Source organism: Cryptotermes secundus, unplaced genomic scaffold (assembly GCF_002891405.2).
Source record: "Cryptotermes secundus unplaced genomic scaffold, Csec_1.0 scaffold215, whole genome shotgun sequence".
Lineage (NCBI taxonomy): Eukaryota > Metazoa > Arthropoda > Insecta > Blattodea > Kalotermitidae > Cryptotermes > Cryptotermes secundus.
The window spans coordinates 1,320,397-1,346,412 of NW_019743150.1; the positions used below are offsets into that span (position 1 = coordinate 1,320,397).

Genomic DNA, 26,016 nt, shown 5'->3' on the forward strand with positions numbered 1-26,016 from the left:
AACACCTTAGAACATCACGATAGAAGTCTTTATTGACTGTCTGACCAGGAGGAACGAACTCCTTATGAACAATCCCGTCAGTATAAAAAAAACAGATCAACATGGACTTAATGTTGCTCTTGACTTGTCAATTTTTTTTTTGGCTGAGCTGAAGAAGGGCTCTTCCATTGTGATGATTGCTGCTTACTTTCAGGGTCATAGCCATAAACCCAACTTCCGTCACCAGTGACAACTTTCGAAAGAAAGTTTGGATCCCCTTGAAGCTGTTGATGAAGTTCCCTGCAGACTTCAAAGCAATGCTGCTTCTGTTCATTTTGCAGCAGTCATGGCACAAACTTTGCCACAATCTTCCTCATGTTCAGTTCCTCTGATAAAATTCGTTGACATGTACCATAACTTAGTCCCAAGGTGTTACAGAGGTCTTGGATGGTCAGTCTACAATCTTGCAGAATCAGATCCCGAATGATCGTCACCATTAGTCGATGTTCGGCCATTTTATAAATGCTTATACCAGTCGTAAGTTTGTGTCTGGCCTAAACTGTTGTCACCCAAAGCTTGCTTCAACATTTGGTAGTTTCTGCAGTGGTTTTCTCAAGTTTAAAACAAAACTCTATACAGACATGCTGCTCTCTCAGATCAGCCATTGCAAAACTGCAAATTCACAGAAACACAACAATGGAAATATGTTCACCAACAATAAACCCAACCGCTCAACCTGATGCCCTTTGCTACACTGATTCAAGAAGGGTGTGTAGGGAGACACTTAGCGGTATTTCGATGTACTCATAACCATTTGCGCACAAAATTAAAATTTCTTGAACTTTTGGATTGCACCATGTATTTTTAACATATTCAGTTTTATAGTACACTGTATGATATAAATGCAAATTTAACTAATGAATGAGTAGCCTGCTGCCCATATCTTCAGGGTAGAAAAGTAATACTCTCCTACCCTGCAGATGGAAGCAGCAGATTTCTTTGAAATGTTGGTGCCCATCTACCACACTACATGATGTCAGATACTCAGAAGACTGTAATCTTAATGTTAACTGCTGTGAGAACATCTTACCAAGAGATGTCTTAACACTTTGCAGACTGGCAATTTAAATATTTAAATCATCATGGGGACCGGCATTTTTAAACTTACTACCCTAACTTGTGCACTGTTCACTTTAAAAATTAATATAAAATCTCATAATTAATTTTACGAACTAAAATTTTTGGAGAACACTTACCAATGCTCCTAGAAGTGCTTGAGAGTGTGATATTTCTGGAAACATTCCCCTTTGTGAATTGGCATTACACAGAACTTGCAAATGTAGGCAGTCATACTCCTTTTTCTGTGAACTGTGCAAACGGGACATTGCCTAGAAGGATGCCTCCCCTTGGAATGTTCACTCTTCACGATTTTCACGAGGGTATATTTCCGCATATCACCCGAGAGTCACCCAGGGGGGTCCACATGAGGCCTGAGAGGGGTGGGAGTCGATGGTCCCAGTCGCACTAAGTCTGTGTCTGACTTTCGTTCTGCCGCCACCATCTGGACTGTAGCCCAGGCCTTTGCCACATTCATCAGAAATGCTTTGTATTTCAATTTCGAATTGGGGTTTAGATTTTTGTAAACCAAAAATGAATTGAAAATGGCACAATTTATAAGTCACAAGGCAACTTCCTTTGTCCAATTTATTGTTTATTTAGGAAGAGAATAATAGGCCAAGTATTGATCGGCTCTATCAACTCCCTTCATGAACATATTATACTCAGAAATACAAATAGGCTTCTTTTTTTGTCCATGTCTTCTTTGAACGTCAACCATGCTCGAATTATGAATTGTGGAAATCATATTCACAACACGAGTATCCCTATCTCCAAAAAACAGTTCTGCTACTTCAGACACTTGCGTTGAGTCGGATGGAATTTGTTTCACCCCTGGATTTCCAGTAAACTGTCCCAAAGTAGGCGTTTTGTCTACTTTTCCCCATGTGGCTGTCCCCGCAATTTTACTACCTGCACTTCTACCTGCACTTTCGTCGGAGCTACTTTTACTTTTATTGTCTGTGGCCACAATTGTTTGTTGACCCCTGTCACTGCCACTGTCTCACTTTCACTAATCCTCTCACAAGGCACGTCAAATAGCTCATCGGAGAGTGAGTAAGATATTTCCATTTCTCCGAGATATCGCTTCGTCTTCAACCGCTTCTGTCCTTGATTCATATAGCACACATCCTGCCTGGTACATAACAGCTTGAAGGGTCAAAGATTATTTTCCTTTGGAGGGGGAACCAAAACAGCAAGGCCAAGTTACTACGTACTAGGCAAACATTCTGGAGTAATATTACGCGGTAGTCATTCATTTGGGTGGCGCCAGAGAGATGTATAGTGTGTTGCAACTTATCGTGTTCTAAAAACCAGTTAACAGGCGAATGGTCCACCATGTTTAAAAGCGAAAAACCTTTTAAAGGGTACGCGACCCACAAAGTGTTAAGGAGACTGGGAGAAAACATTGATGCTCTTTAGTAATAAGTTTGGGCAAAAAATTTACATATGAGCATTTTAGTGCATTTAAGTCCTTTTATCATACAAAGAAATTACAAGATATAATTAATCTTGGTGACATATTAGAAAGACTTTCATTATGAGATGGTATTTATTTTGTTTGCAGGAACCACCAGCCAACGTTAAGGAAGAATCATTAGACGTGGCAGAAGTCGGTAATAAAATGGAAACAGAAGAGGAAGGTGCTAGTGAAAAGTCATCAGATCCCACACCTGAAGTCAGTTATGCTGATAAGGAAATTTCACAAAAGACAAAAGATGAAGATCTTGCAATAGAAACTACAAATGGAAGTAAATCTCATGCTTTGTCTGAAGAAACTGCAGTGCTCCACTGTGCTGAGAAAGAGACTGTGATAAAAGAATGTAATCTGCCTTCTACAGATGAAGACAAAGATGGCCTGTCTGAAAATATTTCTGATTCTGACATAAAGAGTTTCAAAGACATGAATGAAGAAAAATTTCCAAAGGAAGACACTTTAATTCAAGATGATACATGTCCTCACAATGACGAATCGATTCCAGAAGTGAATGGTACTGTGATATGTGATGAAAATATTATGGATCACAAGAACGTAACTGAAGATTCTGTAGAAAGCAGTAATGGTGTTCAGAAGCAAAGAAGTGGTCAGCCAAAAAATCCAACAGTTGAGGAGAATCGTGAGACAAAGAAGCATAAAAATAAAGGCCTCTGTGGTACATCTGCATTCAACAAAGTAGATTTGAATAATGAACTTGAAAGTCTTGCAGAAAGCTTCTCAGATAATGAAATTTTTAAGAAGAAAGTAAATAAACTTGCCAGAAGGCATAAGAAAAAATTGCAGCCTAAAGATATGTCTGTAAATGGCTTGGGAGAAGACCTAGAAAAGAAAAAAATGGTTCAAACCAGCAGAATTTCATCTGATGTGTCAAATGAACTTGGATTTAAAGGGGATGATATTCATTTTGAAGAACAGTGTGGGGGAAATGGAGGTCTTAAAGTAGAAACTACTGAAGAAGAGAAGGAAGGTGTACACATCATGGAAGACGTGCCTTTGAAGGAGATTGAAGGAGATTCAAGTAATGGTACGCAGAAAATATGCAATGAAACCAGAAGTAGCCCATCTGATATTGTGGCTTCCAATGGAATTGAAGCTTCAGGTGTACTCATACTGCCAGTTGAAAGTTGACCGGTTTTGGCATCTGAACAGATTTAAGGTACTTGTCATGCATATTTTTAGTGCATTATACAGATTAGTTGACCATTATGTAACATGTAGTTCTGCAGTTTAAGTAATTTGTATCTTTTTTTGCAGCTGATTTATCAATTAAAGCAACATTTCATTCGCTCCATCAATTGTAATGAATGAACGTTGTGTACACTGTAATAATGAGTAAGCCTGTTTTCTCAATGTGCAGAAATGCAAGTAGCCTGTTCTTTTGAATATATGACTTATGGTCTTTGTGCCAATAATTTTGTATGGGCTACATTTTCTTTGTGTCCTGTATACATTTTCTCATGGAACTGCCCTTACATGTCATGTTTTATATATTCCTCTTGCTAATTTTGTAGTGATCATGTATGATCGTATAATTCACTCTAATTTATGCAGTTTAAGATCTTGTTTTATATATGTGCAGAAATTCAGTTGAGTTTAAAATGTGAGTAGACTTGCATTCCATACCTCAGTCTTTTTATATTTGGCTTGAGATTAGTAATTGCAGACCAGAGTTCTCTCTCAAGGTGATGAACATTGTTTTCATTGTGTAGATGTATATTGTTCCAGATGTTTATTTCAAACTGCTATGCAAAGCATGTCTTATTTTCAGGGTAATTGTGTACAACAATGCCTAACCAACCACACTGGTGACATTTTTAAAAATATTGTTATTGGTGAGACCAAGGCTATATAGGAAATACGGTGTGACAGGAGCCATTTCCACTGGTAACACTCAGCAGAACCTAACAAAGTTGCCTGTCTTCCTTCATTAAACACAAAAAATGTGAAATAACATGTTTAAAAATAATACGTATTCAGGTACCATTGATACTCTGCAAGACAAGAGCTGTGTTGTTGAGTTGCACCATAGCTATGACCGTACCATTAGCAGACAATGTTATGCTTCTATTACATAGCTCAGAGCTTGGGTCTCTGTGTCTATACTAAGTAAAACATTGAAATCGTCTGTTTTATGTAACCATTTAAGACATTAGATTACTGAGTGTTGAAGTCCATGATAATGACGCTGCATTCATGACAATTTGTGTGTGTAACCTCTTCTTGAGCTACCAATTTTTTCCATGTGTACCAGAAATAAAAGCTGCAGACACATGAAACCAAACATGGTGTTGACAAATGGATTTAAATAGAAAACTGCAGATATGTGAAATTTGCAGTTGGCGAAGGTGTTCTCTGTTTCAAATTTTATTTTATTTAACCTCAGTATTGACCTGTCTTTTGCTACAGGATATGCAGGATTTACTAGGCTGTTTTGGAAGTAAATTTCATTACATGAAAAGGACTTGAGTGCCCAGGATTATGTCCCATTCTTTAACAGTGATCTCTGGCCATTGGAGTTAAGCGTAGTGGGGGATTGCAAACCATTAAGCTCCAATATCAGTAGTGGGAAGAAAGTGTTGTTACATATATTTTGGGGAACACCATTAAGAAGAGTACTGTCTTCTGGTATGTAACGCTATGTTTCAGTAGAGGTTCCCTGACATTGTGGTGGAACATAGAGCCTCTTTCTTCATAGTCAAAGAGGAATGTGACCTCTGCTTGCTGGTGAAAAAAAAGTAAAGCTGTCCCTGTCCCAGGCTGTGAAGGCCCATAGGGTTGTGAGACGTTGAGGGTCCCACACTATCTATAAAATCGGCTCAAAGATGGCGGTAAGGTTGTCAGCCTTACGTGCCGGCCCAGGAAAATTGTTTAATTAATTCCTGGTACTCATTTCTGTTAAGAGGCTGAGTAAACCCCAGGGCCTAGTGCAGGTGGAAGGATTAGGTCAACTGAAAAAATCCAGTGACCTCATTGGGACTTGAACCTGTGAACTTCCAGCTTGTAGCATAGCGCCTCTGCTTGCTGGTTTCTTGGCTCCCCCCCCCCTGAATATGGAGGCAGTGTGTACTCTGATCCATCCTTGAACTTCTGCTAAACTACATGATGTTGCATCCTAGAAGTGACTCTTCAGTGACTGCTCTGAAAATCTCATGTCCTACATTAATCAGGTTCAGTAGTGTATCACATTTGCATAGCCACTGTCTCTTGTTCGATTGCATCATTTTTCCTTGTAATTTACTTAACCCATGTTTGGGGATTTAAGTGGCCTCACACTACACATTTTGACCTTCAAGATGGAGGCAGCATGTTTCTGTGAAACATTTGTATCCACCTACAATAATACATGGTATCACAACTCAGAAGTTCACTGCCATGAATACCTCAAAGTTAAACTTAGTCCTGTTTGTACATTGAATTATGGTGGCTTATTTCTAATAGTACAGACCAGTCAGAACCAGGATAGTTGAGTCATTGAAGGGAGTGTCAACCAACCAGTTGGCTGGAACAGTAATGCTTCTGACTCATTTGGGAGGTGCCTCATTCAAATCTCATTTAGTTCATTCATTAATTCATTTTATTTGGCATTCATAATTGCTACAACAGTAACACTTGAACAAGTCGAATCATTAAATACATCATTCTTGAAATCCTTTTTCCCAAGAGCCTAAAGGGTTAGAATTTGTCAACAATAAATGATCACTCTTGACATGGTTAACCTATAACTAAAATATAACACACTATCAAACCAGATAAATAATCAAATTAGATACAATATGTAAATCGAACGTTTCTCAGTTCCTCCAAGCAAATCCTGGGATAGTGTGTCAAATTAGGACACTCTTCCTTCCACATCCTTTCAAATTTTACATTTGATCATGCTATTGTATGCACTATACAGTCTGAACTACTGACACTGTTAAATAAATCATGTGAACATCAGCTCCATGGCTTCCTTGGCCTTCTGTTTTTTGTCTGAACACATTTGTGCATGTCTGCCATACCTTGAATAGGTAGTCTTATGGAAGAAATGTCCTCAGTGTTTGGTGATTTTGGTCCCCATTATGTGCTGAAAAAATAATTTTGTAACTTTCTGATGGTGTAGTGATCTTTGTCACCATCTGATGACAACTTACTTGCAAAGATATTTTGAAAGATATAAAATTGGTAATGGGAATATAAAGTTGATTTAGCTCCATCTAGTGCTGAGGTTAAGAATGCAGAGCTTTGTTATCACAGATCAAGTAAGGTTTCTCAATCGTGTGACAATTCTGTAGATTGAATGAACTCATTGTTTTCTTCATGCGGGAAAGAAATAATATATCTCATGATGCGTTTTTCTTTCTCATTTATGTTCTGAGGCTACAGGTTCAAGAAAAAGAAGATTGTACTGTGAATAAACAAGCTTTTTCACTAAACAGTAAGGCCATACAAAACTGTGTTTATGGGACATATGAAATTCATGATGAACTTCTGTGCAACCTCTAAGAGTTTGTGTGATGTGGGGCTGAAATGCGAGTAATGAAGGGTCACAGAATTAAACTGTTGTCAGAGTACAGTATTATGACTTACATGTAACAGTAAAGAGTAGAAGGGGACTGAAAGTTCAGTTTGAGAAATACTTACAGCTTGTTACTGGCTGAATACTGTGAGCACATGTTGATATTGCTTCCATTTATATGTATTTTGGTGTAGTGAACACGTGTTATGCCTACACTCACCTGAAATACCTCAATATGCAATATCTAGGCTGAGATTTTCAGTGAGAACCCTTTAAATGAATGTCAGAAATACTATTTTCACAGAAGTTGTTTAATCTGAAGAGTCTTATCTTCTGTGCAGTTCTAACCTAAACATGGATGTAATAAGGTCATGTGAAATGTTGCTAACAGTATACCAAACAACATGGTGTCATGTCATAGAAGATTCCTATATATAGTCTTTGCCATGAGAACCTTAATAAGTGTTGCTTTGTTTTATGATATTGGACACAATATATTAGTCTTTTCCATGTTTAGGTTCAGTTTGTAAAAATACTTATATTTGTATGTATGGTAAGTTGGATATAATTTTCTGTCATGAAAGAACTCAAATTTGTATCAAGAAATGACACTGCCAGCATATTTTCATAGACATTAGACAGGACATTTTATATGAACAGGCATTTAGTATATTTAATATAGTTCATGACTTGAGACGCAAAATTATAACATTATCTTAGGAATGATATTAGTATTACTTCCATTTATGCCACGAGGAGTTTTTCTGTGGTGGGGGAGTCAGAAAATTAGCTTGCACTCTTACATTTAAGAATATTTTTGCAGATTGCACAGTTATGAATTCATAGATTTAAATGTAGATGGCACCACAAACTGAAATATCTTTCAGTATTAATATTTGGTATAAATTTCCTCTTTTTCTTCTAGACAGTTTTGATTATTTACAAGAAAAAAACACGGGAGGGGTAATCCCTGGCTTGTCCTCTCCTACCCCATTCACTGCCCATGACCACTCCATAGTTCTGTATAATTTTTCTGTTCTTAATGAACTAAGTGGAATTGAGTCCTTGAGAAGCCGCCAGTTGCTCAACCACTAATGAAACTCCCAACATTTTATGGAATGCAACGATTCATTGCTGTGTTCACAAGAGCCTCCCACTGTCTCTTTCCTGAGCCAGAGATAAATGCATTTTGTAACTTCCCATTCTATTTCTTTCAGATCCATTTAAAGTGTTATTAGGTCACACATTTTCGGACATATTTCTTAGCAACTGAATATGACATGTATATGCACATGGCAATCAGTGATTTAAATTTATGGTGTTCCCCTGACCCCCTTTTTCCTTTTTGTTTGTATTTAGTATGAAGTGTTAGGAGTATTATTTTAGGGAAATGGTTAATTTTCTCTGTAGGTTTTAATGTTAGAAAATTAAAGTTTTACATCTATTAATTAGTAGATTTACTGGAATAGGTGTGAAATCGAATCATTCATATATGAATGATTATGTATGAATTGTTGAATATGTAGATAGGAATTAAATATTTGGAGAACTATAAATTGTTCACAGCTTGGAAACTCGTATTTCACAGAATACCCAAAATATATAGCATTGCATATGGAAAATTAGTTGTGTGTTTGGTGTACATTCGGGCATCATATATATATTTGAATTTTTTTTTTGTTTTGTACATATTTTTATTTTAGTCACTTAAAGCTTTTAGTCAAACACTTTATTTTTACCAAAATTTTTAAAATTTGCAAATTTAACACCACAACGTAACTGTTTCAATTTTGACTAAATGAATTACTGTTTTAGCACATTGATTTTAGTGATGCAATAATATTCTACATGGGGGCTTCTGTGTTGACTGTTTTATTATAGAACTGTTGTAGGAGCTATGACCCTGGCATCAACTTAGCCTCTAACAAAAATAAGTACCAGGAATCTTCCTGAGGTTAGAGGGTGGCTGATGCTTAAGGCTGATAACCTTACTGCCATCTGTGAGTCAGTTGTCTAGAAAATGTGGGAGCCTCAGTGTCTCAACTGTATCGACCTCTGTGGCCTGTTATAGGGATAGCATTACCTTTATTGCTTTAGGAGCTGTATTTTAAATACAGAAGTCCCTTGTGATAAATTCACACAAATTTTCTTAAATTGTTATTATATAATAAACAAGCATAAATTTGCAATTAATTTGTTAGATAGTAGCATTTTTTTCTACAGTTGACTGAAACTAGTATTATGAAGGTGGCAAGAGAAGTAATGAACACAGGTTTGATTTTGTATTTTTAGATCTGCTTAAGTAAGTGTGTATGTCAAGTTAATTTAATTGTGGAGTCTGATAAATATATGTGTATATCATGTTTATTGGCATAGAAGTGAAGTGATTGCCATTCATATTGTGCTATGAAGGAACTTACAGAAATGTTACTGATGCTGTATGGTCTTGAGCCTGATAGTGTCATTAAATAATCAACTAAAAACTATAAGTGTTAAAATTGCAGTTTGTAATTTACTTCTTTCCCTAATTTGCAGTTAGCAAAGATTTAATTAATAAATAAATATTTGATGTCAGTGGTTTTATACTTTTCAGTGATCATTAAATAATGGAAAATTTCAGAATGCATTAGTTTTGAGTAAAGGTAATGTCCCATTGTTTAATTAAGCACAGTAACATGCAGATATACCATGTTCTTAATTAAGCATCGTGGCGTTAATGCATATGAAGTAGCTCCATGCATTAACATTGGCTGTAAATGTGAGTGGGGGGCATGCAGTAGCGTAGTTGGCTGAGATACTATGCTACAAGCCAGATGGTCATGGGTTTGAGTCTCAATGAGGTGGATTTTTTCAATTTACCTAATCCTTCCAGCTGCATTATGGCCCTGGGGTTGACTCAGCCTCTAGCAGAAATGAGTACCAGGAATCTTCCTGGGGGGCAAAGGGTAGCCAGTGCATAAGGCTGACAACCTTATTGCCATCTATGAGCCGATTGTCTAAAGAAAAGTGGGAGCCTTGACGTCTCACAACCTATTGGGCCTTCACGGCCTGGTACAGGTATAGCTTTAGCTTTTTGTTTTAACCTAGATGTGAGTGGTTTGCTTCATTTACCAGCCACTTTGGCTTCAAAGCGATATCCTTCCATATCCACTGAACAGGTAGCTATGTGAGCCCAAGAGCCAGTCTGAATGCAGTAAGAAAGAAAGAAATCTGGCCATGCTAAGAATTGAATCTGTGGTCCATCCTGTAACCTACTAATGGCCAATGTAAGCCCACAAATACTGCCCCAGATGATGTGCTCTGCAGTTGCTCCTTTACAGCTAATGACAGCTTTCTTTAAACTGTCATTATAACAAGACATTTTCAGACACAAAAGCTTGTTGCTAGCATTATTCCAGTATGAAGAATGTGCCCACACCATTCAATGCTTATGAACCAGTCAAAATTTTCATTGTGGTGCATGATGGAGATGAATGGCTTTTACATATATGAATATAGACACCCTTAAAGAGAATTTTGAAAAATTACCCATACCAAAACAGGATTCAAATTGCACTATTGGTGTTAACCAAGAACTAGCATTAAGAGTAGACAGTTCTACTGCTACTGTTCTCATCATACTACAGCCTGTAATAATACTACTAGGAGAGGAGTTTAATCTTCATTGGTACAACTACCATATTACAGTATGTGGGAATTATATCATAATGAAATTAATTTTCCAATCAATCCTAAACTATTATTCTCTTTGGTCAGAAAAACTCTGATTCATGTTTGTTCCATGAAAACATTCTAGTTTTTATTAACTGTTTGTACCTTGGGAATGTTTAATGAAGAAAAAAGCTATTATTCTTTACCCCTTTGTTCTCTGCCTTTCATCTGTAGTTCTGTCATAAATATCATCAAGAGAGATTTAAAAATATTAGCATTTGTTTCAGGTCATAAAAGTTATTATCATTAGTGCTGTAATTATGGTTTTGTACATTCACTGAATTAATATAATAACAGATGAAATTAATTTGGTTTGTAAGAAATACTTGATTTTATTAGAAAATTCCGAAATGTTGTAAACAAAAAATTTTTTGCATTCGAATAATTGCCGACTATAGGACACACCCTTATCTCTAAGGATGTTTGAACTTCCCGCCGGCGTTTGAACACATTGTAATGTAAATTTGGAAGTTGTTTAATTGTGCTACTTGTCGATCGATGTAGACTATCAGAAAAGTGATTGTTGACAGGCTTGTGTGCCTTATCTAGTGCTGTAGGTTGGTAATCTTTTATTTGCAATTTATGATAGTGGTATTTTAGCTTTCGCTTAACCTCAATTGTTTGTAATATAAATAATATTATTTGCTGCGTGCCGTCAAAACTTTCGGGAACAGTACAGTTCTACCAGTGTTGAAGTAGTTTTTACTGCAAATTCAGACATGCTTGGGGTGCGACGAAACACAAAGCACGGCAGTGTTAAGGAGAAACTTCATACCTTCATAACATGGTGACAATGGGTTTAAGCGTATATAAGTGATACTGTGTACTGTTGGGCCTCTTACAGAATACAAATTTTATTTATGCCCATTAGGGACCAACACAACTGGTGGGGAATTGTTTAAGAAATGGAACATTCTTATGCTAGCTTGTGAGTTTGTTACTTTCATTGTTATATGTGGTGGACAACATGGAATTTTTTCAGACGAGTAACGAGGGAAAAGCGATATAACCTTGCACCCGACACAGTAGTCAGTAAATATTAGAAAGGAGTTTACTGTACTGGAATTAAGTTATTTAGTAGTCTTCATTGTAGACTCGAAAGTTTATATCATGATATTAAACTGTTGAATAATTATCAGTTACAAACTGCTTAAATATTGTCAGTTGTAAATACTTGCAAGTAATAACGGTGATGCTTCTCTGATATCATTATTTTGATATAATAGTGTATTATGAGAGATGTGTGTGTATTTATATTGCTGTTCATATTGTAAACAAGTATTGTATCTGTATTTTTGCATGTTCTTGGCTTAGGCGTATGGAGGATCTATGAAATACAAACAAATTCTATTCTGTTCTAGTTAAGAGAATTGAACATGACCTAACCATTCACAGATTTTTAATTAGTTGGGGAAAATGTAAGAGAAATGTTTGTTTTAACGTAGCCTGTAGCACTACGGATGTCTGATACTAGTTAAGTGCAGGTACGTGAAAACATGAAAATAGAAGAGGCAAGCATAACGGGTTGCTGTATTGTGAAAGTATGTCAATGTTGCTAGAAGAAGAGTTTATTAGGAAGCATTAATTTTATGAATCATCATCCAACAAAGAAAGTTGTGTTATTAGTACAAATTTTTTTATGAGAAGTAGCTTGTATATGGAAGAACTTAAGGTGTTAGTTCCCAGAATTTTTATATTTGGGTATTTTACGTTAGTGTGGTTGACATATTATCTATTTATCACAAAATTCACTAATCCCAGGTTACCGTGTTGAACTGGATCAAAGTCAGTATTTTTGTTATAAATTTTGGTGTAAATATGAAAGGCCCAAGCATTGCTATCCATCTTGTTAACTAATCCCTTAATCATGATTTCACATATATGATTTGTGTAATTTTATACCTTCATTTGTTATCAATTTGCTTCCATACTAACAGCTGTTACAAAAGACTTATGGAAAACACTGGATAATACTGTTCACCCCCAGAGGATTCATAAATTTATTCAGTAAGTTATCATTTTCAGAAAATGGAAAACCGGAAAATAACTTTTCTCTATGGAAGTCAGACGGGAACTGCCAAGGAAGTGGCAGAAAGAATTTGGAGAGAAGCAAAGAGGTTAGTTATATTTATGTTATAACATTTGAAACATAAACCTAAAGATATTTATTATGTAATTTCCTGTTTTTTTTTATTGTTCTTATATGGGGTCAGACTTCAGTCCCATTAGGTCAGAGGTGGGCCATTTGTGGAAGCCTTGGTTGTTAGATGAGAGAACCGAGCATTGGTAGAATGATAATTGGCAGACGAAATGGAAGCATCTGGGGAAAAACTTGCCCTATTGGTGCTGTATCAACCACAGATTGAACCTGGGCCTCTGCAGTGAGAAACTGATGACACAGCCCTATCGTCCTGTCACTGCATGATGCCTTTCAGCCTTCACTAGTGTCATTGAGATATGGAATTGAAAGCTTACTTTTTATAACTCTTTTCTTTAATGTTACAAGTCTGTGTTATAATTACTTTGAAAGCAAATTAATGTTGTCTGTGTTGTGATTATTTAGATTTCATTTTCATGGCCCAGTTCGGGCAATGGATGATTACCCAGTATCGCAGCTGATACATGAATCAATTGTGATATTCATATGTTCAACAACTGGCCAAGGTGAAGAACCAGATAACATGAAAGTGTTCTGGAGATTCTTGCTGAGAAAAAATCTCCCTGCAGACTCACTTCAAGGAGTAAGGTCAGTATTATAAGATTTCTGATTCTTTCCGCGGTGACTATGAACATTACTGTCTTGTGAGATGTGATGTCATTTATACTGATGTAAAACACCTTAGACGGCATCATACCTTTTGTAGGTAGAATTATGGAAGAAATATTTGTGTTCAACAAACTCATCGATATGGCAGTTTTGCTTCCCATTGCATATTGAAAATATAATGTAGTATGATAACGCCCTACGTCACTGTCTGATGATGATGCACTATGGAAGATGTTTTAGACACAGTTTAGTCTGGTAGATGCTTACGAACATTTCAGAGGAATCTGATGTCCTCTGTCTCCATCTATAATATAGAGGAATTCATCTGCAATACCAGAGAAGACAGCCGAAGATGGAGGTAGTAGGTTTCTCCAAAACATTGGTAAATATATACCAGATTATATGGGGTCAGATTCCACAAAACAGCAGTCTTGAAGGTCAGTGTATTCTAAATGTGAGCCAACTGTACAGACACTCAGTTGTGTTGGTGTTCTTTGCTGAAGGAACAGTTGGGAAAACTCATTTTAAAGTATGGATGGAACTGTTGAATCAGATGTGCATTTCTGTTTAATTTCTTTCTATACATAAAGGAAAAGAAGTGAATATAAATACAATTGTTGTAGACATAGATTAAGTTTTAAAGTAAAGCATGAAAATGTACTTCATTTTCACATGTTTTTATTACCATTTTAGGACGCATATTTGAGGCAGAGGTGGTAAAAGTCCACAAAACCGCTCTAGTAAAGTGTAGTATGGAAATTTGTTTTTAATGAAAAGTATGCCATCATTTGTGGATAACAGATGCTGTTATATTTATGTTTTCCATTTGTAGATATGCTGTCCTGGGTTTAGGTGATTCTTCATATGCCAAATTTAATTATGCAGCAAAGAAGCTTCATCGTCGCCTTTTGCAACTGGGAGGCCAGCCCCTTTTAAACATTGGTCTTGCAGATGAGCAGCATGATCTTGGTGCTGATGCAGTCATTGATCCATGGATTCTTGATTTATGGATCAAGCTGTCTGATCTCTGCCCTCTGCCTGATGGTGTAATACCGTTAGATAAAGATAGTCTTTGCCCACCAAGGTATGTCTTGTCTTGAGGGAGAAAGAGTAGAGTGTTGGCATTTTATTTTTTATATGAAGTTATGCTTTAACCCTTTTTCTGTCAGAGAACAGCATTGCCGATTCTGTCAGAATTTCTGTGATCAGACTTTGACAAGAGTAAGGCTGGAAATTTTCTTTTTGATGCACCCCAGCCTGGTACTGAAGCCCACCAAACTTCCGTAATACCCGGGTCTCTTTCTTTTGGGGTAAATTGATCAGAGATTGAAATGACTGCTTACATGCATGTGGTAGCTTTTATATCCATCCCCCCATATGCTTCAGTAGGCACTACTATAACTTTATTTAAGAGAATTTTCTTTCCATGACAGAGAAGTGATAAGGCAGGTTCTACTGTGCCTGCCATGATAAGATCTGAGTGATGCTTAGATTCCAGTTTTCTGTACAAGTAATTTATGTGTGTGTTAATGGCATATGTTGCCTCAGAGTTCCTGGCTACCTGTCCAGGGGTCCCAGGTTAGATTCCCGGCGCTACCAGATTTTCTGAGAAGTAGTGGGTCTGGAAAGGGGTCCAGTCAGCTTCATGAGGATAATTGAGGAGTTACTTGAATGGAAAAGTAGCGGCTCTGGTCTAGAAAACCGAGACTAATGGCCGTGGGGATTTGTTGTGCTCACCACGCAACACCCTCTATCCGCAAAAGTTGACACTAACTTCTCTAACATGCCACGGTCACTCAGTTGGTAGAGATTGCTCGTGGACTAAAAGCCATGAAGTTTAGTTTTTAGTTTAGTTAATGGCATATACATGCAAGATATGTTAAGTACTTGTTGCCTCTTTGTCTTGGGCAGAGAGATGCCTCTTTTTTCATCATCATCTCCGCTTCATGTGTTTGCAGTTTAGGAAACTTAATACATATACTGGCCATAGTCATTTTTAGTATCTTTTAGGCATTACCTGAATCTTATTATTTTGTAGATTTATACTTCCATGCTATCCCTTGTTGCCTGTCTTTATCCATTCCATATTCATGGTCATCATGTCTCTTCCTGTATATCTTCATTTGTGTTGTCAACTTACAGGTCCTCAGACATTCCAGTATTAGTTCTTTCTTTTGTGTTAGTACATTTTTATGAAACAGCTTGGAAATTCCTGCATAATGTTTATCACTATTCTTAGCAGAAGGAAGCTAAATAAACTACTTACTAACAGTGTTCTGTGGCTATAAATGACAATTTTCTCTTAGGTGGCTTGTATCTCTAAGTCAGACTGATGAAACACACAACCAAAATTGTAGCAATAAAGAATTATTGAAGAGAAATGTGGTTAATAATATAAAAGAAGAATTTTCACAAAACAATCCATGTTATGTCAGCGTTATTAGAAATACAAGAACAACAGCACCATTACACTTTCAGGTATGAATATTCAAAATACTGTACTCTTTTGTATATTGTTCACTTGCTTTAAGTATCTGTCCAAGTAGTACAAATTCCAGGTACCGGTTACTGATCAGTAATTTTCAAAAGAATTCATGGCTCAAGTCTTGCTTCGGATCTACAGATCATCATGAGGTAGCACAGCCCCTTCTATGGCAGTTATGTAGAATACAAAAGTATTCAAGAGAAATTTAATTGGTTTTGGTAGGTATGTGGACCACATTCCAGAAATATTGGCCACAGGGTGACTACTTCATAGAGTATTGGACATCTGTGCTGAAAGTATCTTGTTTGAATTCACTCTTTATCAAATTTATGTTTTACTACTGCATGCATTCTATTTCTGTCACCTCTCAAGGTAAAAAAATTATGAATATGGGGCACACAAGGCCATCATCATGGTTTTATGCCCTCGGTTTCTTTCCCGTTCTCCTTACTCTGATTGAATCGCTCACTGCTAGCCCACTCATCACTTTCCCAATGTCTGTACCACTTTTCTTACATTCAGCATACTCATATTTTGAAAAAGGAAGTAGCATGTTGGTCTGAAATGCTTGTAAACGTCTACCAGACTACATGGCATCGCATCCCAGAAGACACTAACCTTTAGTGGTATATCTCCCTATGTGGCCTTTTAATATTTTATGTTTATGCCTAGCTGATACAGGGGAACTGACTGTACTACTGTATCTCCTGTGGACAAAATGCCAATAACATGTTCTGGCTACTTTTCACTGTTGCAGGATGTAAGACTTATTCAGTTGTCAGCCCCAAAACTGCAGTATTCCCCTGGAGACGTGCTTATGGTTTGTCCGCACAATGGACCAGATAAAGTTGACCAGTTCTTTACTCTTTTATCAACTGGGTCTGATGGGAGGCTACATCCTGATGCTGTGATTAAAGTGACAGAAAGGGACAATGATGCTCCAGTGCCACTAGCATTAAAACATCCTCTTACACTGAGGGAATGTGCTCAGCGATATTGGGATCTCAATGTAAGCATGACTAAGATCTGTTTGGGTCTGAATCTTTGTCTTTCACTATGTGGGAGAGACACAGACTGAGGATGTCTGAGAACGGGGTGCTGAGAGGAATATTTGTGTCTAAGAAAGCGCAAGTACCAGGGACATGTTAGGTAGGCCGCACACCGGCATGCATCAAGACACAATGTGTATGACATGATGCAAAGAAAGGAGCACAGTTGAAATGAATGAGATTATGAAAACCACTGCACACTGGTCTGAGTCATGATGCTGACGAATCACGGATGAAGCAAGACTGCGTCTTTTGTCTCATGTCTTGATACAGTTGGTGTGCGACTGCCCTTAGACAGTGGAGTTTTACAGTAAGTACTCATTACTTATATTTTTGTGATGATTAAATCAAGAAGTTTGAAATGGATGGAGCATATAGCATATATGGGGAAACAAGAAATACAGATACAGTTTTGGTCAGGAAACCTAAAGGGTAGGAATATATGGGAATTCTAGGTATAAATGAGAAGATAATTGAAAATATATTTTAGAGAAATGGGTTCAGAAGTTGACTAAATTGAACTAGCTCACGATGAGGTTCAGTGGTAGGCTTTTGTGAACATGGTAAATTTTTGGGATCTATAGAAGAGTAAATTTCTTGAATAGTTTAATAACTTTCACCTGTTCAAGGAAAACCAGTTAGTTAAGAAATTTATTTATTCAGTAATTTGCAAGTTTTATACTTTATATAAAATCCCCCAGTGGATTAGTTCATGTATCTGCAGAAAGAAAGAAACTTCTGTCTGAACATTTTCTGGCTGGAGTGTCTTTAAAGCCACACAATCAAATTAAACATTTAAGAGGTTACAGTGTGTTAGAGAAAGGACTTAATGTTCAACACTAATCAGTAAGAGATCTGTTCATGTTACAGGCTGTACCACGACGTTATTTTTTCCATTTGCTCTCACATTTTACCACAAATGACCTTGAAAAAGAGAAACTGATTGAATTTTCAACCCCAGAAGGACAAGAGGAATTATATAATTATTCAAACCGTCCACGCCGAACAGCTCTTGAGGTGCTGCAAGATTTCCCACATGCAACAGCAAACATTCCCCTTGAGTATATGTTTGAATTATTACAACCCATTGGACCAAGGGCATTTTCAATAGCATCATCTCCAAAGGTGAGTGCATACTGAATGATTGTGACCTAATTTTAAGGTGCTTGCATTTGCCTGGAGGGACCGAGGAAAACCATGGGAAACCTGTCAGGATAGTTTGTCTCCTAGCCAGGGTTTGACCTGGTCACCCACTGACTGCAAGTCAGAAGTGTTATGCACTTGGCACTGCAGTATTCTCTCTTCTAGGCTCATAAAGGAGAAATTCACATTTTGGTGGCTGTAGTACAGTACCGTACCAAGTTGGTAACCCCACGTATTGGTCTTTGTTCCAACTGGTTGGCAAGCTTGAGTCCAGGAATGAACATACCAGTCTGGTTACGAAGAGGATCTTTCCGTTTCCCAGTGTCAGAAGTAAGTAGTTAAAGATGGAGTGTGGGAAGAATGTGATTTTGAAAGTTGATTGTTAAACAGAAATTAACTGCCAATTATATAAGATCTAAAAGCTTATAATGATGGTATATTAATACAATGATTGATTTTTTGGGAGGTATTACCCATTATATTTTTTATTTAAAACAATATTTCAGAGACTTGACTTTGTCTCCATCATCAGGTACAGCCCGGGTATTTAGAAGTGACAGTCCTCCGACACAGAGTAGGAGAAGTATTGGTAGTGGCGGGGAGAGCTGACAAGTGTGGAGGGGAATGCAGTACAGGCGTTCTCAAAAGGAAATAATATCTTACCTCATTGTGTTGCATAGTGTTGGCGGTTTAGTCTCGATGATGTTCACACATCCAATGTTAAGTTTTAAGTGCCATATGGCAGACTATTATCCATTATACACAATATACACTTTTCACGGTTATATACATTAAGAGTTTATTTACATATTACACAGGTCTATTCTAAAGGGGCAACACTGGCAATTTCCACATAGATATCATTTCCACATGCCTGTCCTTCCTCATCACCACCAGATGAATTGGAGCTATCATCAGAACTGTCATCACTGTCACCACCAACATGGAAGACGAACTTCCGTCCTGTATCCGAAAGACCTTCCCGTGCCATTAATTGTTGCTCAATGTTCCTTACATGTTGGCACCTACGTTGCCATTCTTCTGCAGTTATGGAAGCCAATTTTTGGTCTGCCAGTTTAATGATGTCATCCAATTTAAATGTGGTATTGTTTTGAGCAACCCAATTTTTTACGGTGGCCCATATTAACTCAATTGGGTTGAGTTCTGGGTGATACAGAGGGAGTCGTAAAATATTGTGACTGTGTTCTGCAAACATTCCATCTATTTTATAGGAAAGGTATTTTAGTTTAAGTGGTAGGATCATATTATATATGTCTGGATTCCGCAATGATGAAAAATCAGTGTTATTGAAGGTAATAGGTGGAAGGTGATATATTTTAGTCAGGATATCATAAAATCTCTTCTTTAATTTGAGTTAGGGGCTCTGGTCAGTTGTACATTATGGTAGGGAGCATTATCAATGACAAGGACAGAATTTGGGGGAAGGTTAGGAATAAGTCACTCCTTTAACCATTATTCATAATTGGGTAGTTCATGTCGCTGTGGTGGTCTCCTGTATTTTGGTGGGATTTGAAGCACACATAGGCATTAGGGATGAAACCTTGCTCTCCCCCTGCATGGATAACAATGAGCCATTGGCCTTTGGACATGGGAAAATAATCCTTGGATGGATCCATCACTCCATGCATATGGGGTGGTGTGCAATAAATTAATATAGGTTTCATCCATGTAGATGATTGGGCGGCCCTCTTCCCTATATTCTTTAATTTGCTGCAAATACCAAAGACGTTTGGCTCTGATATTATATCGTTCTACCTGTATCTGCTGATTATTTTTTTTCTTCCAGCGGAACCCCAGTTTCAAAAAAAAAAAAATTAATGTGGAGATGCATCCCTCAAACTCTAACGTTTTCTTCAACTTTTCATGAACTTTTTTCAGGGTAGGTCTCTGTTTTTCGACTATGCAGAAGTCGTTAATTGTTCTTTGCACCACAGACTCATTAAAGTTGTCCAAAGTGGCTAGTGGACATTTCCAAGGTCTGTCTTTATGGGGTGTCAAAAAGGAAGTGGAAGCCCCAGATTCGATATTTTTTGTTTCTCTTATTATTCTTCTGACACTACTTTCTGATACACCTGTTTCCTTTGCTACTTCCACTCCCATGTTCATCACTGTAATTGTTGGCCCAGCCTCTTTCATATACTTGTATACATTACTAACAATTTCTCTTGATTGTGAATGCAACACCTTTCCACTCAATTTACTTTGTGTAGGTGGCATGTTAAAGGAGATAGAAAAAATGTACAAATATAAATAAACAAAATAGAAAATCAACGAATAGAAATAAACATTGAAATAAAATATTAATGCAGTAAATAGAGAATAATACACTCAAATAAGACTCCAAGAGTCAACATTTTTAACTTGACTCTACAAGGAAGAATGCTTTTAACTGAGCTTGAGACATCTGCTTGCACTGAAAACATACGAATGACTAATCACAACACCCTTCAACTTTCATGAATGGACCTGCCCATCCACTGCGCACCTTTTCCTGGACTGTCACTTCTAAATACACGGGCTGTACTGTTGGGCATTTTACACAAGGATAGAAACAATCCGATATCCGAAATGTTTCAAAGACAAATTAGGATGATGGTTAATGTCCAAAATAATCTTTCTTACTTATGGAGCTGAGCCCTTCTTGAGGAGAAGCGCAGTCTGCAGCTACTCAAGAATTTCCCAGCATTTTATGGAACCCAAAGGTTCATTACCATGTTCACAAGAGCCCTCCACTGGTCCCTATCCTGAGCCAGATCAATCCAATCCATACCATCCCATCCTATCTCTCTAAGATCCATTTTAATATTGTCCACCCACCTATGCCTTGGTCTTCCCATTCGTCTCTTTCCTTCTGGCTCTCCCACCAATATCCTATATGCATTCCTCTTCCCCCCCATTGTCCAAAATAATCAGTCATTTTAATTTCCCATTAATTTTAAAATAATAATTACTTACTTACTTACTCATGGAGCTGAGCCCTTCTGGAGGAGCCGCAAATTCTGCAGCTACTCAAGAATTTCCCAGCATTTTATGGAACCTGAAGGTTCATTACTGTGTTCACAAGAGCCCTCTACTCGTCCTTATCCTGAGCCAGATCAATCCAATCCATACCATCCTATCCTCTCTCTCTTAAGATCCATAAAGCAATAGTTACAACTAAATATTAGGGAATGAATGTATGAAGGGTAGGCCTTCTCAGCCCTTGCACTGCGACCTACAGTGGTCTGTTGTGCTTTAAATATTAGGGAAAGAATAGAAATATAATGGTTCAGTACATTACTTTTGTACAGTTTGAAAAAAAAAAGCATTTGTTTTGTTGTAACAAACAGTAACAGACATTGTAAATACAAAATCACATTAATGGCTATATGTTTTATTTTCAGGGTAGTCCTGTAATAATGATTGGCCCTGGCACTGGTGTGGCCCCATTTCGAAGCTTTATTCATGAGAGAGAGGCACTGGGTCAAGCATCTGACAAACTTTTATACCTATTTTTTGGATGTCGGAACAAAAGTGGTGACTTCCATTGTAGCAATGAATGGCTGTCCTTACAGAAAGAACGACAACTGTCATTATTTTGCGCTTTTTCTAGAGACCAGGAGTATAAAATGTGAGTATAGAAACCCCCATAGGAGACCTTGGAATAGATGGGAAGATAATATTAAAACATCTTTAGAAAGATGTGCTGTAAAGATGTGAAATCAATTGAAGTGGCTTGTAGAAGCTTCATCTTCATGTCTCAGTATCTGCTTACACCATTTTCAGTCAATGGTCTAGGGTTCTGTGCTGTTTCAAAATAGACAAGTCTGTAATGTGTGAAATTTGCTAGTGGAATTTTTTTAATGAAATTTTACTATATTGTGACATGTTGCGCTATGGAGGACACCCCCTTCCTCCCCAGCGCTGACTTGGCGGCATCGGAGCACTGTCGTTACTACGGTAACAGGCAAGTCAACCCTGTGTCCATCAGTGTGCAACGCTCGGTAGACACCCCTTTTCCCGCAGTGACGTAACACGGGATGCCGCAGTTGCTACATAGCCGTAAACAACTCCCAGCAGCACTGCCCAGCAACATCGGTAAACAGGCGACTAGGCAACAAGGAAGCAAGGCGTTTTCTCATTGTCCAGCTGAGGGTTTATAAGAGAACTACACTGCCTACGAAGACAGTTGCAATATAGCAGCAGTCAGTCAGCAGTGAGCAGTTAAAGTGTAGCAGCCGCCGAAGACAGTTGAGTTGAGTTGAGTGGAAATGTAGCCATCGCCGGAGACAGTTGAATTGGAACAGTCAACCAGTCAGTTGTAGTCTAACATTCGCAGGCCAAGTAATTGTAATACTGCAGATGGCAGTAGTTGTGAAATTGTGAATTGTGTGATTGTAAGAGTGTGTGTGAAATAAAATTCGCTATATCCAATAGGCGTGAAGTTATTTGTTGTGTTATACACCCAACACGTGACAATTTGGTGTCAGAATTGCTTTACGAACGTGAACATGCCACAAGTTACGAGTGTTACACTGCCACATGATGAAAATTGAAGAAATGTTGGAACGCCTGCTGGCCGCCCAAGAAGATTTCATGGCAAAAATAGACGCCGACTTGAAAGCTTGGCGAGAAGAGATGGCTGCAGAGACAAGAGCCATCCAAGCAGAAACGAGAGCCACTGAAGGAAGAACGGCCGCCATGCGAGAGAAGAGGTTGAAAGCCAATATGAATGCCTGGCAGGAAGAGACGACAGCCTACCAAGATGCAATGGAGGCAAGTATAGAGAATTTGAGACAAATCCAAGCGAAGAAGAGGATCTAGTGATGCGAAAGAAGAAAAGCCGGCCTCAGTGGACATGAAACCTGCGGCGACACAACAAGAGGTCCCTACAGTGATAGCGGTTGTATAACCTGAAGAAGAAACAACGGATACCAGAAAAGAGACGATGGCCTGCCAAGAGATGGAGGCACGTCTAGAAGAAAAAGAGCTGACCTCAGTGGACAGGAAACCTGAGGTGGCCCAACAACAAGAAGTCCCCAATGAAAAAGCCGTAGTGAAACCGGTTAAAGGACAGAAGAAGCGGTATAAGGGCAAGAAGCAAGCTGCAGCGCGACGTGGAGAGCCACTAGAACCAACCCAAGGAATTTGTGGATCCCGGATGAAGTTGGCTGCTGCCTGCAGGAAGGTGTCCCGCCATGCAACAGTGGCATGGCGCAAGAGTAACACCTTCAAGAAATCTTCGACCAAAGTAAAGTGTGGACCACGGCACGAATTGGCTGCCGACAGAAATATGACTAGCCATGCAGGTGTGACACGGCGCAAGGGAAATTTTGAAAAGAAATAGTCAATCAGGGTTAATGCTGAACGATGTTGGAAGTACCCTGCATGCAACACTGGCATAAGGGACAGAGGTCTGAAACAGGAACTACGAGTCAGCAACCAATGGAAGGACCCAACCAAGAACGCCATCGGAGGGTGTAGATCAGGACAGCGATCACACCTAGGAGGGAGAAGTACTCGAAAGAAGACTTTCTACGAGATTGTCGGCATGAAGATCGCGAAGCAAATAGTCGGATCTTCTGTCCGATTACAACAAGGCAAAGATTGGACGTTGTGGAGGGGTTGACCCCCTCCGAAATGGAAAAAAATGGAATAGTACACAGGAGGAACCAGTAACGTAGAAGTACCGGCTTCCCGAGAAAGAGTGAATGTGCGATGGATGAATATGACACAACTGGATCTTCTGGCAAGTTGAAAGGAAACCGCTCAAGATGAGCTGGTCTTAAGAGGGGAGCGGACGTAACGGCCAGAGAATAGTTGCTACAAGGAGTAGTTGAAACAACAGGAGAGGCAGCAAGCACATTTTTGGAAGAAAAGGAACAGGGGTGCACCGTTAGGCTATTTGGGACAAACAGCCTTAAGGAGGGAGCAGTGTGACGTGTTGCGCTATGGAGGACACCCCCTCCCTCCCCAGCGCTGACGTGGCGGCATCGGAGCGCTGTTGTTACTGCAGTAACAGGCAAGTCAACACTCCGTCCATCAGCGCGCAACGCTCGGTAGACACCCCTTTCCCCACGGTGACGTAACACGGGACGCCGCAGTTGCTACGTAGCCGTAAACAACTCCTGGCAGTGCTGCCCAACAACATCATTAAACAGGCGACTAGGCAACAAGGAAGCAAGGCGTTTTCTCGTTGTCCAGCTGAGGGTTTATAAGAGAACTACACTGCCTATGAAGACAGTTGGAACATAGCAGCAGTCAGTTAGTCAGCAGTGAGCAGTTAAAGTGTAGCAGCCGCCGAAGACAGTTGAATTGAGTTGAGTCGAGTTGAAATGTATAGCAGCAGTCAGTCAGCAGTGAGCAGTTAAAGTGTAGCAGCCGCCGAAGACAGCTGAGTTGAGTTGAGTCGAGTTGAAATGTAGCCGTCGCCAGAGACAGTTGAGTTGGAACAGTCAACCAGTCAGTTGTAGTCTTAACATTTGCAGGCCAAGTAATTGTAATACTGCAGATGGCAGTAGTTGTGAAATTGTGAATTGTGTTGTGATTGTAAGAGCGAGTGTGAAATAAAATTCGCTATATCGAATACAGCGTGAAGTTATTTGTCGCGTTATACACCCAACATGTGACAATATGATAAGAAATGTAAACTATTTTCAAAGTATGTTTTATTTCTGGGATGTGATGCTGAATGTCTGTATACATTACCAGACTACGCAGCATTACATCCCAGATGACAGTTATCTTCATAATGACTGCCATAAGAACTTCAAATCTCACATACTTATAGCATTTTTGCATGTTCTCAGCCATTTATAATTACACCTTGATTCACATTGTTTTTAAATTTGACATTTCTAAACTCTTATGCAATTTATGGGTTTTATTTTCCATTCCTTCCATTTTCTTGCCTAACAGGATGTCATTTGCATGTACTACAATAGTCTTTTATGCTGTCATGACTATCAATGGTGTGGTTTAGGTCATACAACTTTTAGCAAACTTTCCTTATTTTGGAAGGAAAGATAGGCTTTTTATATCAAGTACCATTTGTCAGACTTGTGGAATGCAGGAAAGTGGGAACTGCTCACTCTTCTCCAGCCTTTCAGATTCTTAATTGTGTGACAAATGATTAATAGCTGAACTGTCTTGTTATTCTCCTTCCTATGCCAGCCCATTGTTGCGCATGCCTTCCCCTTAGCAGATGCTCAGTTTGCATGATGAGATAATGCGTCTCTTCTTCCCTAATAATGTTTTAACTGACAGATTTTCATGAAATGAATTATGAATATCATGACATCCCTGTATTTGTACTTTTTAATTTCCTTACTTATTCTCTATATTATATGCCTTTTATCTCCATGTTTTTAATTTCAGCTCAATAAATCATTTGTTATATCTTCCCACCAGCTCATTCTGGCTTTCCCTCTAGGTGGGTATTGTCAAAATTCTTTTGTGATCATTTTTAGTTACGTGCAGCACCTTATAAAGGAGCAGGCTGCTCTACTGTGGGATTTGCTATCATCTGAAGCTTGGGTATTTCTTGCTGGAAGCTCAAACAATATGCCTGCAGCAGTGAAGGAGGCTTTTGTCAAGGATGTATTCTGCGGTGTTGGGAAACTATTGCATGATGAAGCTCAACACTTCATGCAAAATCTAGAAAATACTGCCCATTTCCAAAGCGAAACATGGGCTTGATGTGTCCATTAGATTTACAGCGATGCTATTTCTCTATTGAATAAAGCTTGTGGTTGCCTTTTCTTTATATTT

At 38.4% G+C, this 26,016-nt stretch overlaps 2 protein-coding genes across 15 annotated transcripts in view; both read left to right on the forward strand.

The window, feature by feature from the left end:
- Positions 1-5,366, forward strand: part of LOC111873830 (histone-lysine N-methyltransferase NSD2) — a 41,308-nt gene extending 35,942 nt beyond the window's left edge. For 5 of the 7 annotated variants that reach the window (XM_023868821.2, XM_023868826.2, XM_023868822.2 and 2 more), the window contains exon 19: positions 2,663-5,366. In XM_023868821.2, the coding sequence (XP_023724589.1) occupies positions 2,663-3,721 (1,059 nt within the window). In that variant the 3' untranslated portion in view covers positions 3,722-5,366. The remainder of the gene's footprint in view (positions 1-2,662) is intronic. The other 2 variants (XM_023868824.2, XM_023868825.2) reach the window with 2 other exon arrangements.
- Positions 5,367-11,219: 5,853 nt separating this feature from the next.
- LOC111873831 (NADPH-dependent diflavin oxidoreductase 1) lies at positions 11,220-26,006 on the forward strand. Of its 8 annotated transcripts, none has more exons than XM_023868831.2 (10): positions 11,220-11,359; positions 12,828-12,919; positions 13,366-13,548; positions 14,402-14,653; positions 15,876-16,047; positions 16,812-17,063; positions 17,974-18,228; positions 18,412-18,576; positions 21,651-21,877; positions 25,716-26,006. In XM_023868831.2, the coding sequence occupies exons 2-10, from the start codon at positions 12,831-12,833 to the stop codon at positions 25,942-25,944; spliced, it is 1,824 nt and encodes a 607-aa protein (XP_023724599.1). In that variant the 5' UTR covers positions 11,220-11,359; positions 12,828-12,830; the 3' UTR covers positions 25,945-26,006. The 8 variants fall into 8 exon arrangements, with proteins under 8 accessions (XP_023724599.1, XP_023724598.1, XP_023724597.1 ...); XM_023868830.2 differs by lacking the exon at positions 11,220-11,359 and adding an exon at positions 11,376-11,730; XM_023868829.2 differs by lacking the exon at positions 11,220-11,359 and adding an exon at positions 11,376-11,589.
- Positions 26,007-26,016: the final 10 nt, after the last annotated feature.

Coding starts and splice junctions, on each gene's coding strand:
- LOC111873831 (XM_023868827.1), top strand. CDS start 11,756: ATGTGGTGGACAACATGGAATTTTTTCAGACGAGTAACGAGGGAAAAG. Junction 16,048..16,811: donor CAGCACCATTACACTTTCAG/GTATGAATATTC, acceptor TCACTGTTGCAG/GATGTAAGACTTATTCAGTT. Junction 17,064..17,973: donor AGCGATATTGGGATCTCAAT/GTAAGCATGACT, acceptor TTCATGTTACAG/GCTGTACCACGACGTTATTT.